This window comes from Sinohyriopsis cumingii, chromosome 1, assembly GCF_028554795.1.
Source record: "Sinohyriopsis cumingii isolate HCF-2022 chromosome 1, ASM2855479v2, whole genome shotgun sequence".
Classification (NCBI taxonomy): Eukaryota; Metazoa; Mollusca; class Bivalvia; order Unionida; family Unionidae; genus Sinohyriopsis; species Sinohyriopsis cumingii.
The window spans coordinates 37,619,975-37,633,106 of NC_142961.1; the positions used below are offsets into that span (position 1 = coordinate 37,619,975).

Sequence of the window (13,132 nt, forward strand, 5' to 3'; positions counted from 1 at the left end):
TTAGATACTAGTTTTGCACTGTTCGTTGTCAGTTTATTGAATTATCTTTAACCGTTTGCTATTTGTGTTTGTCTATTTTGTCTGTATGGGTTTGTTTGTTGTCTATGTCGTTGTTAATAAGAACAAGCTAAAACCTCAAAGCCCTTACCATTATCATTCCCGATTCATGCCATACACACTTCTGACCCCAAAATTACTTTTGATCTTATACCATTCCCATGTTAAACCTATATAATACGATATGAGACCCAATTGAAACATCTATGGACTCCTATTCAATTAAGATTTGACCCCGATCGCCTCATAGAACTACTGCTGCTGCTTTTAAGAATATTTTACGGGAGAAAAAGATTATGAAAGCAAATGGTGTGCGCAAACGAAACTTTGATGTTTAATATTTTATTTCTAGAAATAAAAATGCTATACACTTTTACAATAGTTCAAGTCTCATCTTTACAACACAAACTGCAAACATTTAACAAGCAACCATAAGAGTTCCATGGTTTGAGCCCGATTATAAGAAGTAAGAAAACTATAAAAGAACGGTTAATACTGCACGTATATAGTAATTGGATATTTGACTACATAAGTGGATATGCTATGACGTATTTAAAAAATGTCAGGATTGAATTTATTCGTGGGTCTTTTCACGTCTTCTTGTTCACTAAAATTAATCTTGATGAAGACAAATCCAAATTTCTGTTTCAGGAACGCAATATGAACGAAACAAGTGTAACAATCGTTAAAATACAGGCGCATGAAAACATAAAAACATGTCCAAAAGGTATTTGCCGGAGAGAAGTTAGAAGCACTTTCTGTGAACAATGCTGGGTCCTGATTCGTCGTATTCCTGTTTGCTGATCCACATCTGCTGGAAGGTGGAGAGAGAAGCCAAAATGGAACCACCTATCCATACGGAGTACTTCCTTTCTGGTGGAGCGATGACTTTGATCTTCATCGTCTGTGGCGCCAAGGCGATTATTTCTTTCTGCATACGGTCAGCAATGCCCGGGAACATAGTGGAACCTCCAGATAATACGGTGTTGCAATAAAGGTCTTTACGTATGTCTACGTCACACTTCATGATGCAGTTGTAGGTTGTCTCGTGGATACCAGCAGACTCCATACCTAGGAAAGATGGCTGGAAGAGAGCCTCTGGACAGCGGAACCTCTCGTTACCAATGGTAATGACCTGTCCATCAGGAAGTTCATAGCTCTTCTCCAGAGAACTAGATGAAGCAGCAGTAGCCATTTCCTGTTCAAAGTCTAGAGCTACATAACACAGTTTCTCCTTGATGTCTCTGACAATTTCTCTCTCGGCAGTTGTGGTGAAAGAATAACCACGTTCTGTTAGGATTTTCATCAGATAGTCTGTCAGATCTCTTCCTGCCAAATCAAGACGCATGATGGCGTGGGGAAGGGCGTAACCTTCATAGATGGGGACAGTGTGGGTCACACCATCACCTGAATCCAACACAATTCCTGTGGTACGACCAGATGCATACAGAGATAATACAGCCTGGATGGCAACATACATTGCTGGTGTGTTGAAGGTCTCAAACATGATCTGTGTCATCTTTTCTCTGTTGGCTTTTGGGTTGAGGGGAGCTTCTGTCAACAGTACGGGGTGCTCTTCTGGGGCCACACGGAGTTCATTGTAGAAGGTGTGATGCCAGATCTTCTCCATATCGTCCCAGTTGGTGACAATTCCGTGTTCAATGGGGTACTTGAGGGTGAGGATACCTCTCTTGCTCTGGGCTTCGTCTCCAACATAGCTGTCCTTCTGCCCCATACCTACCATCACACCCTAAAACAATAAAACATAAATATACTTGCTTTTCTTTTGTTCTATAATGAAATTCTATTTCCCAGCCATCTATATATATCTCTTATTATATATATATATATATATATATATATATATATATATATATATATATATATATATATATATATATATATATATATATATATATTGTAATAGACCTGGGGCTCTAAAGCTGTAATAGGATGGATGGGAAGGGTGGTTTTCTATGTCATAAATTTAACATGTTGTTCATGTCAATGAACATATAAACTGCTGAAAGAATGAATTTAAACATTGTAATGTATCTGAAGTGTATAAATCGCGACTTACCTTGATATCTGTATTAAACCGTTCATGTTTATGTCAACTGTGATTGCCGGTCATGTGGTAACATGCGTCATGAAATTCAACCTCTCACATCGTTAAATACTCACAAAATCTTCTGGAATCTTATTTCATATCAATTTGTCACACCAAGAAATATGTTTATCACCCTTAAATTCCCATGACAACTCATCATTTGAATAGCACTAAGCTCTATGACTCCAACAGCTGACATCACGAAAATACGTCTGCAGGCAAGATGGCTGACACTAGATCACATGACCAGTTCCACACAGTAAATTTGTCAAGTGCACATTTTTCATTAAATTTCACTTGTTGATTGTAAATGCTGGCCTTCTTTTATACTAGAATAAGTATGTTTTGAATATTTTATGGTGTATTCTTCGTTTTTATGCTGGTCAATATATTTTTAATGTTATCAGCGTTCATCGGTAGTTGTGTACTCTTCACCTAAGCTTAACTGTCTTGGTTACGATTTCAAGTATGTTGACGTTTGACGGACACGAAAAATACGTAATGTTTATATATTTGCTAATGACAGAGTGTGAACGGACAAGTGATGATAGTTAAATTGTATATTAACCCTCAGTTAACTTTCAAAATACTCCGTGGGTCGTCCATTTCTCGCTGAATGATTATATTAAGGTTATGAAGGCCAGCATATTATAGCATTTGTGTATTGCATACGTTACACGTAATCAAACACATACATTCATGTTTTAATCATATTCCTTATACTAAGCATTTTATCACAATTTCATAGTCAAAAAATAAAAAGGTCCTGACTCTGAGCATTCTTGCAATTTATTATTACGTGTACACAAGTTAGCCTATACTCCCCCCCCCCAATCCGTTACAATATATATATATATATATATATATATATATATATATATATATATATATATATATATATATATATATATATATATATGGTGCAGCAGTGCTAAATAAAGAAGTAAGTGAACGCAACTAAGAAGTGAGGGAACGCATGCTGGTCACATAGGGTGCGGGAGAGGCGACAATGGCGAACGCCAAATAAATGAGTGGCCGCCTTGTATAGTCTATATTAAGGCCCGGCCCTATGATGTGTTGGACCCAGGGCAGCATGCAGGGCCCAAGGCAGCAAGCGATTAGCACTGGGCCCCAAACAAAACAATTGCATTTCGGAACTGATTCCTGAAAGCGCGGTACCCAAGGCGGTTGCTTCGTTCACCTTGCCCTAGGGCCGGGCCTGTCTACATTGCGATGAAAATGACAATAATCCATCGCCACGGCAAAACATGAATAAATGAGTTACCGTTTGATCTATTCATTCATGGAAAATATGAACCAGAAGAAGCCTAGGTTTTATATAAACAATGCTTTATTTTTTACTAAGAGGAAGTAACTGATACGACTAGCAGGTTGTTTGCAAACAATCGTATGCGAAGCCAATAATTTCCGGAAAGCGGTCTTTGTTTTATTCTTTTAATAAAGAATTTGAGTATGGTAATCGAGTTTATACAGTAATAGCGGAATGTACATAATATTATCTCCATCCTGTATGGACAAGGGCGTACGTGGTTCAAAACGGTCATAGTATTCTGTACACAAGAATAAAGTAACATGTTGAGAAAGATGGTCCAATTAGAAAGTGGTCCTGGGTGCCCGAGTGGTCTAAGGTGCTCGCCTAAACAGATCACTAACATCTCACAGCTGTTCGCGTGGGTTTGCTACTTGTTAGGTCAACGTGCGTATGTGAGAAAGCTTGCCAGTTGCTTTCCGTGTATCGGTGGTTATTCCCTGGCTTTTTCGGGGGAAATATTCTTGCAAAGCAACATATTTGTAAACAAATCAGTTCGAAGAAGCAAAATCAATAACAACTCATTGAAAAATAACATCCATTTTCTTTTATCATCTCAACACTGACACTTAATATAAAGATGTTTAAGTAGCCCTGTCATTCCTCAATAGCAGAATGACGTAGATGCGAGACCCTGTGGACCACGTGACACATGCGGAAGAAAACATTTCCGGGATACGCACCACCCCCTTTGCCTGCCAAAAGTCTTCATATATTGAGGTTAAAAAGTTTTCTTTTAACAAGCTTCGATTAATGTCAATTTCTTCTTGCTGGATCATTACACATTATTGATCATTATTTGTTCACTCTTTATCGACAATGATGATAATCTCTCTCTCTCTCTCTCTCAGGTTTTAAATTTTCTTCAGATCTACAAAAGCGTTTCTAAACTGTCAAGTTTAGCATGGATTTCAAATTTTTTTTAAAGATAAGTCGCAAAAAACCAGCACAGCAATATATATATATATATATATATATATATATATATATATATATATATATGAGATAAGGTTATTTCGTGTTGTCACGCATTTTCGACGGATTTTATGCATAAGACGACAGCTATTTCTGTTTAAACACAGATATTTCTTTCTTTTTCTCCTTAATCTATGTCGTTAAAAACTATTTGGAAGGTTAAGAAGCAGAGTTGTATCGAGATCTTTTCTTGAAACTCTACAGAGATATATTCATTTAAAAAATCTTACCTGATGCCTGGGTCTTCCCACAATGGAGGGGAATACGGCTCTTGGAGCGTCATCGCCAGCAAAACCAGCCTTGCACATACCAGACCCATTGTCCACAACTAAAGCAGCTACGTCTCCGTCACCCATTGTGGATTTTGTTAGTTCTTTTCGGAACGCACGATTCAGTAGAACGCCCTAGTCTGGAGTGGTTGGGACTGTGATGATCAACTATCTTGTATGCACACTTGATGTTTGACTAGATTGTGACGGTAGTACTAAACTCGATTCCATATTAGGCAATCCCTATCCATATAAGGAAATTGATACATTGTATCCGCGTCCAGTGATATACCTATGAACTGAAATGTGGTATATCGCGCCACCATCGGTGGAGGAAATAACTCAAAGATAGCCACCTTATTAAATGTGTCTTTATATGCATTAAACGCGCATGATGTTCAATGGGCAGGAACGGACTTAGCAAACGTGTGACCCGATTTGGATCATTTTGGCAGGGTCCCCTGGATTTGCACGCGAGGCCCCCTATTAGCACGGCATTTGGAAATAATCTTTTAAATAAGTTTTATATGATATTGAACTTAATTTTTTTCCATCGCTTTAAAAGGATTTGCACGCGAGGCCCCCTATTAGCACGGCATTTGGAAATAATCTTTTAAATAAGTTTTATATGATATTGAACTTAATTTTTTTCCATCGCTTTAAAAGGATTTGCACGCGAGGCCCCCTATTAGCACGGCATTTGGAAATAATCTTTTAAATAATCTTTCTAAAGGGCGGGGCCCCTGTGAGCGATGGGCCCGATTGGACTTAACCGGTTCAATCGGCCTAAAACCGATCCTGTCACTGGGTATATAATATTTCTGTCGAATTTATGCACTGAGTGCACAAATGTTAAGTATATCATACGGGGCAAAGGGTGGCCAAGTGATCTAAGGAGGTCACCTTTACAAGTCACTCACACATCTCACCAATGTCCGCGTGAGATCTGGTCAAGTTCAGTAAAACGCCCGAGTACGGTGGCCAAGACCATGATACTTGGTTGTCTTTTATACCCGCTTGATGAGGTAGTGACCGTCTTTTCCGGAGTAGTCAACTCTCAATTCCATATTAGGCAATGCCAATCCATATAAGGAAATGGACACGTCGTATACGCGTCAAATGATATCTTTGTACAATAATGAAGTATCTCGCGCCATCACCAGTAAACGAAAAAACCCATCGATAACCCACTTATTAAATGTTCAGCTGTAGGTTTATATTCAGATCTCAAATGAGTTTTGAATATGAATAAGATTGACACATATGAAAGTGTTGATCTTTCCTCGTTTTCGCTGATTTTGTTACCACACTGGAAACCACATTTTGGATTCAGTCTTGATCCAACTTTAAATATGGGCTTATATCAACAAAATCGACAAACTTAAAAATAAGCTAGAGTAGTGAATGGGGTCACCCTAGCGACAATGGGAATTAGCATTACAGACCCCCCTGGGTCACTCTAGCGACAATGGAAATTTAACATGGGGAAAAATCATGGGTCACTCTAGCGACAAGGGAAATTAACATGGGAATAAATCGTGGGTCTGTTTAGCGACAAGGGAAATTAAGATGGGGAAAATTGTTGGGTCACTCTAGCGACAAGGGAAATTAAACATGGGGAATTGATCGTGGGACTGTTTAGGGACTAGGGGAAATGGAACAGGGTCGGGACCCTATTTTAATAGGGTCCCAACCTGATGGGTCTATGGAAAGGGAACATATGAAAATTGAAACAGGGAGGGGTCTCTATTTTTTTTAAAAAATTAAAAAATAAAAAAATGGGTCAGGCAATTGAAATTATATCTCTTTTCGAGAGATTGGAGTGGCCCTTAAAAGGGCCTTTGGGTTTCTTCTTCTTTTAATTTCTTCTATTTCTCCACCAGCTTCTTATTTTCTGTCCTACACTCTTTCTCTTCTTTTCTTTCTTTTCTTCCTTCTTTTTCTCTTCTTTCTTCTTCTCCTCCTCTTCTTTCTTCCTCTTCTCATTTTCTTCTTCCTTTTCAATTTTTTCGTTCCATACTCTCATCCTTATCATTTCCTCTTCATCCTCCTTCTTCTCCTTTATTTCTTTCATCAGATCACTGATGATTTCCTTTACTTTTCTTAAATTGTTGATCTCCATCTTCACTCGATGGGGACTATAAGAATAGTGATCCTCGTTTAACCTAACTAACATTTGCTCCATCATACCCGAATTGTCCAGGACGTCTTGCAATGTTTTCATTTTATCAAGTTGGTTTGAAGCCATCTTCTTTTTTATTCTTTGTAGAATGGTTTGAACGACGAATGCTGTGGGTTCTTATAGTGAAAGCGCGGACGTGATGGAAAACATCCCCCTAAAACATAAAATTGATATTACCTCGATTATCACTTAAAACGCTCGGACGTGAAGGAAAACATGCCCTACTTTTCTCATTTCATATGATCTACTATTCACATACGTGAAGCAGCAATAAACAAACCCTAAATCTACTATCCACACACGCAAAGCATTAAAATGAAACCCCAAATCTACTATCCACACAAGCGTACGTGAGCGCTTACAAACACACACACACACACACACACACACACACACACACACACAAGGATAAAAGAGTCAGTGTTTATATTCACACTACTCTACCTACACACATTGGCAAATCGATTACTATTTCTTTTCTAAAGGTTTGGGTAGCCCTGAAAAGGGCTGCTTTTTTAACTCCATGGCACCTGGTTAATGATGGCACCTTCCATGCCTGGCACCACACACACATCTTCTTCTCCAGTCTCTTTTCACTCTTTTTTGGGGGAGAGCAGAGGCGGGATAAGTGGCTTCAGAATCCCAATTTTCTGTCTCGGGGATTCTGAAATTTTCTTCTTGTGGTTGTGGTACAACCATTCCTCTCTCCTTTTCCTCCTCTTCTTTTTTTCTTCTCTCCTCCTCTTCTTTGTTTCTTCTCTCCTCCTCTTTCATCCTTCCCTCTTCTACAATGGCTTCCGCGGCCAGTTCATTTAGTATGTGCCTGGCATATTCCAGGTGCACATGAAGTTCCAACAGTTTTGCTAGCCTTCTGCTCATTCTCAAGTGTTGATCAATCAACAAGGGTAGCTAGACTGCCGAGCAAGTTTCAATTTATACTAAAAGCGCGGATGTGAAGGAAAACATCCCCCTAAAACAAAATTGATCTTACCTAGATCATGACCAAAGAAACGCGCGGACCTAAAAGAAACACTCACTCACTTTTTTTTAATATTACCCATTTCTAATTTAAAAATTTTCATTAATCACTTCAATATACTATCCACATACGCAAAGCAATCAAATCAAATCCCAAATCTACTCTCCACTCACGTTAAACAGCAAAAAAAAAAACATGATCATAATCTGCTATCAACAGAAACGTACGTGAGTGCTTACAAACACACAATCATATACATAAACACATACACTCACCACAAAAGAGTCAGTGTTTATATTCACACTACTCTACATACACACATTGGCAAATGGATTGTTATTTCTTTTCTAGAGTATTGGGTAGCCCTGAAAAGGGCGGGTTTTTTTTGTTTGCTATGGCAATCATTTAGTTTCTAAGAATGCGATGTACTCTGACGATAGACTTTCTGGCAATAGGTCTGCTTCTTCGGAAAGAGAAGAACAATTCTTTGGTGTCGATACGACAATGGACAAAGCCTCTGTCAGGTTCAGGTTGCTGCTGCTGCTGCTGTTGCTGCTCTCTCCGCTGTTTCTGAAGTCTGTACTTCTCTGTCCATTTTCTTTCTCCCTGTTCATTTCTTCTCTGAAGAGCTCTTCTATCAGGTCTTCAGTGACTTTTAACATTCTCACATTCTCTATCTCTTCTGGCTTCGGTATCAGACTGTGTCTAACCCTAAGCAAATTCACGTAGGCTTCGTTTAGCTTAGCTAGTTTGGAGCACATCTTCGTAGCAGGATGAGTCGACAATGGATGGTTAGACTGGAGGCTACCCCCGGCTTTAAAGTCAAAGCGCGGACGTGAAGGAAAACATCCCTCCACGGCTTTCGAGCCGCAACGTTCAATGAGTGTCATGAGAGGGATAGTAAGAAGTCAAAGAGCATGAATCAAGATTCCTATAGCCAAACAAAAGACAAAGGCATTTTTTTTCAAAACACATTTTTTTTATTCAAAATCACTTACCACTAACAAACAACTATAACATTTTTTACAATAATCCAACAATATAACATCAAACATTTTTTTCAAATTACAAACATTTTTTAACTAACACTTTATTTTGGACAGGGCTGACAACATTGTCAATGAAATTATGATTTCCACTGTTGGAAGTCATTAGGCCATTGATGGACACTACGTTTCCTAACTTGAGACAAAAGATAAGCATAATGGTCACAAAACCATTGATCTACTTTCACATCATTTCTAGAAGAAGAACGAGGATCAAAATGAGTCACTAAATGTTCCAAGGAATAGCCCAGGCTGCGATGATGCAGAAAATACACACAATATTGTCCACACACCAAGGAATCTGTGCCTTGTAATTTCACATTATTGAATCGGGTGGTCTGAGCATTTCTTCTCATAAAGTCAATGATATCGTCTTCCAAAGGAGGCAATCCATAGGAATCGAAATATTCCACACATCCTTCTTGAGGAAAGTAGACGGCTACCCTGTGGGTTCCTGGGAGATGACTGTCGTCCGTGTTAATCACATAAGCTTGATGGTCTTGAGGTTTGTAATGAGGGAGTTCAACTTTAGCACAGACGACAGGATTCCAAGAAGCAGTATACGAACTGTGGTTCAAAAGGTAATAAAGTTCCCAGGTATCCATGTTTTGTGTGGTTTTTTTCTTCTTCACAGGTAATAATAAGTCATCAATTCAATCCTGACTTTTGCTTGAAAATGTCTGACAAATAACCGTTTCTTCGCTTCGTCTCCCCACTCTGATTCAGGAGAGCTTCGATACGATGGATCTCTTGAGTAGTTAATGGTGAACAAGAGTGTTCACGCAAGTCTTTATACCACTGATGCAACACGACTTCGTCCGAGATGAGACTCCAATCTTCATCCAGATACTCGTCCAATTTTTCTTCTTGACTCAGCATAAGGCATTTATCGTGTTGAATTTGACTGGGATGATCGTTTTGACATCCATAGCAATCTTTCTTGATCAATTCCGTCATTTTTTCGACCAAGTGTTTGGCAAAACAGGAGACTAAATGGGCTTCTTGTTCTGGCCATCTTGACTTCATTATGATAACTTCTTCTTTCACAGTCTCCTCACATTCCATGTCCAAAGTTTTTACACTAGGTAAAGAGGGATAACAGTCTTCCATGGTTTCTAATAATCTAGAATGACTTCTATCAAACTGTTGATTTCTATCGTATTATCAAATTCTGCATATAGGATGACGTTCACCGTTTCATCAGGGTCTCGTTTTGCAAACTGAATTTCCACACGAATCTGGCCGGATTTTATAGGCTGGAAATGTCCCTCGTCGCTGCCTTGGTCAGGAGTGAAATCGAAAGCCCACAAGGCATAGACTCCTGCATAATCTTCGTACGATATGCCATGACTGGTGTTGGTTCCTAACTGTCCGGTAGCTTCGTACAAGGACAAGTATGACCTCAAGTAATTCTTCTTCTCAAAGTCAGGTTCAAAAGGTCGGGTACACAAGGTCTTGCCATCGCGACTGACTTCGATCTTGGACACGCCAAAGTGTCGAAAGTAGAAAGGATTTTTAACGATAGCTCCGTTGAAGGCTTCATTCTCGACGATACCAAGGATCAAACGTTTGGGTAACTGTCCTTGGAACAGATGATCTTCGATCATGGATCTTTGCCCCTTGGGAATAGTGAAGGTTTTCACTTCCACGCGTCGTATCGGATACTTGGCGGTCGTTCTGCTCAACGTCTGACTGATGTCGTTTCCCACTTTAGGTAACACTTCCACGCGGCGTACGCAGAGTCTGGCTTCTTGGATTTTGGTTTTGTAATTGTCAGTACCAGCGATTAAATGGAAAGTGGCACTGCTACGATTCAGTCTCAGGCGGACATCCACCCCGTTCAGCAAATACTTTTCTTGCAACCACATGTCCAAATGCAAACGATCCATCAGTTCTAAACTTGTGTCGACTCCCATGATTATGTTTCTTCGTTCTAGAAATCCCTCATTTGTTGATTTATTCTTATCCTTTGTATCAGTTTCGAATGTTTCAAACTCATTAGCTTCGTCAGCTTCCCATACCACACAGTCATTGAGATGAGTGTTCCTGGCGTCTGTTCCGTACGTCAAGAGATTTTCCAGGTACGCACGATAAGGGTAAATATCCATGCTGCTACTGACTAGTTTGTTATTCAAGTACAAGTCCACTCCACTAAACAAGGAATGCATGAAATTGTTGACGGGAGCTACTGCTTCAGTGTCTATATCACCTCCTGTCTTATCTAGAACTTTGACTTTCAGGTACAAGTAACTGGTATTCAGATCGATGTAATCTTCGGGCTGTCCTTTGATTTCAAACTCGATAGGAATCGGTCAACGAGGAGACGGGATGAAATTCCACCCACTGGGATTCTTGCATCGTCATCATGGTGGGTGGCATGGCAAACAGATCCAGTTTCGACTTGGAACAGGCGCAAAACTCTCGGTGCATCATTTGTTTCTCTTTCTCTTTCTCAAAAATCGAAAACGTCTAAGTCTCGAACGGTTCTTCTTTTCTTTGTCTTTCTAACTTTAGACGTGTGAAGTCTGGTGAAAGGGTGTTTTCTTCGTCGTCTCTCTGCCTTGTCCTTGCTGAATGCCTGACTCTGTAGCGTGCAGGCCATTTATAGGTGTTTCTCGTCGGCCCAAAAGTTCTTTGCCCGTTTGCAGCAAGACATTCTTGCCTGCCCTCATGAAGGCTTCTTTGGGATTTTGTTTGTCGATGATGACATTTTGGAGAAATTTTTTGCCTTGCGTCAGTGCGGCATCTTTCAAGGCGTGCAATCCGCGTGTCACCATCGGTTTCAAGACTGCGGCCACCGAACGAAAGGCCGATTTTAGCATATCTCCTAAACCGTGTCCTCGCTGTCGAGCAACCCCTCGGTATACTGGATACATGACTTATAAATCGTGAGAGAACCGTTTCCTAAAATAGAGTTTCACCGTGACTTTCCCTTCGGTGAATGGAATATTTTGTCCCAGATCTCCTTTTATAGCAATGCTGACACTGTCCAAATACGACTTACTGACAGGCAAATAGTGAGGATGTACAAATTCGCGGTGGACGTGATAGGTGTTTCTACCTTCCTGGTCACTGGTTGTGGTACTATCCACTTTGAAAGGAATGACACGCAGTAACGGCACGGAGGTGTGTCCCACCACGTTATACTCCACCACATCGGAATACACAAACATCAAATTCAGTCCTTGGTCCAGTTCTACAGGGAATCGAAAAAACTTGTAAAATTCCGTATTGCTGTTTATCTTCGGTTTAAAATTTGGAGCCATTTTTGTGTCTCCACCTAAAATATCAAACAAGTCACGGTTAAAACTGATGGACAACGTTTGGGTATCCTGAAATTTCATCAGGAAGCGACGAGCCACTTTATGGTACTCCAGGGTGACACTTTTTTGATTCTGTTCAGGGCTTTGCCAAAGGCTAACTCGAACCTGGAAGCAATGGTATCCACCAAATGTTGGCCACTAAAATAAAACCCTGACGGAATTTTCAAGGTGTAGATATTGAAGGGTGGATTGTTGGATGGTCTTGTGTCCCCTGAAAACCCGATGTCAATCATGGCTTCATGGAATTGTTGTTTCATGATTTCGACCTCAAAAGTGTTTTGAGTTTCAGTGATGTTTTTGATTTGTGTTGGGTGAATCATTTCCACCAAAGCCACTTCCCAATGGGCTTCATGATCTAATTGGATGGCCTGAGGTAATTTGGCCGCGTAACAGCACAACGTGTTGTGGGGAAACACCTCTATGGAATTGTCAGTGGGTAAGGTTAAGTAAAATTGGTTTTGGTGACTCATAATTCCAGAGTTCTGTGGCTGTCTGATGGGTTACTGGACGTCAGAGGCGTGTCTCCGCTCAAAATAGGGTTGTTGTTGTCGTTATTGGAGTGGTGACTGACACTGGCACTGGACACAAGGTTCCCGTTGTTCCCGTTGGAAGAGAATTTCAGGGAGGGATTGGGAAGCAGGTAACCGATGCAACTGCTCAATAAAATGGTCCACAATTGTTTGTCTCCTTGTTGCAAACTCAAATTGGCAATGGCTGCCCCGATGACACAATACACCACGAAGATTTGGTAGAAAAAGACGATTTGCGTTTTAGGCACACGTTCTCCACACCACACCCACAAGGGTTGTTTTTCTAAATCTTGCAGAGAAGAACTGGGTGAAGGAGTGGTCGACGTAGCTG

At 40.2% G+C, this 13,132-nt stretch overlaps 1 protein-coding gene across 1 annotated transcript; it reads right to left on the minus strand.

Moving 5' to 3' along the window:
- Nucleotides 1–383: 383 nt before the first annotated feature.
- Nucleotides 384–4,934, minus strand: LOC149806724 (actin-2-like). Its single transcript, XM_089956931.1, has 2 exons — nucleotides 4,703–4,934; nucleotides 384–1,807 (listed from the first exon to the last, which is right to left on the minus strand). Exons 1-2 carry the CDS (start codon nucleotides 4,826–4,828, stop codon nucleotides 803–805), a joined length of 1,131 nt encoding a protein of 376 aa, XP_089813057.1. The 5' UTR covers nucleotides 4,829–4,934; the 3' UTR covers nucleotides 384–802.
- Between the last annotated feature and the right edge of the window lie 8,198 nt (nucleotides 4,935–13,132).

Bases quoted from the DNA above. Each gene is read 5' to 3' on its own strand.
- LOC149806724 (XM_089956931.1), bottom strand. From the start codon at position 4,828: ATGGGTGACGGAGACGTAGCTGCTTTAGTTGTGGACAATGGGTCTGGT. The intron at 1,808-4,702 runs GTAAGATTTTTT...TTATTGTTTTAG, and splicing joins TGGGAAGACCCAGGCATCAG to GGTGTGATGGTAGGTATGGG.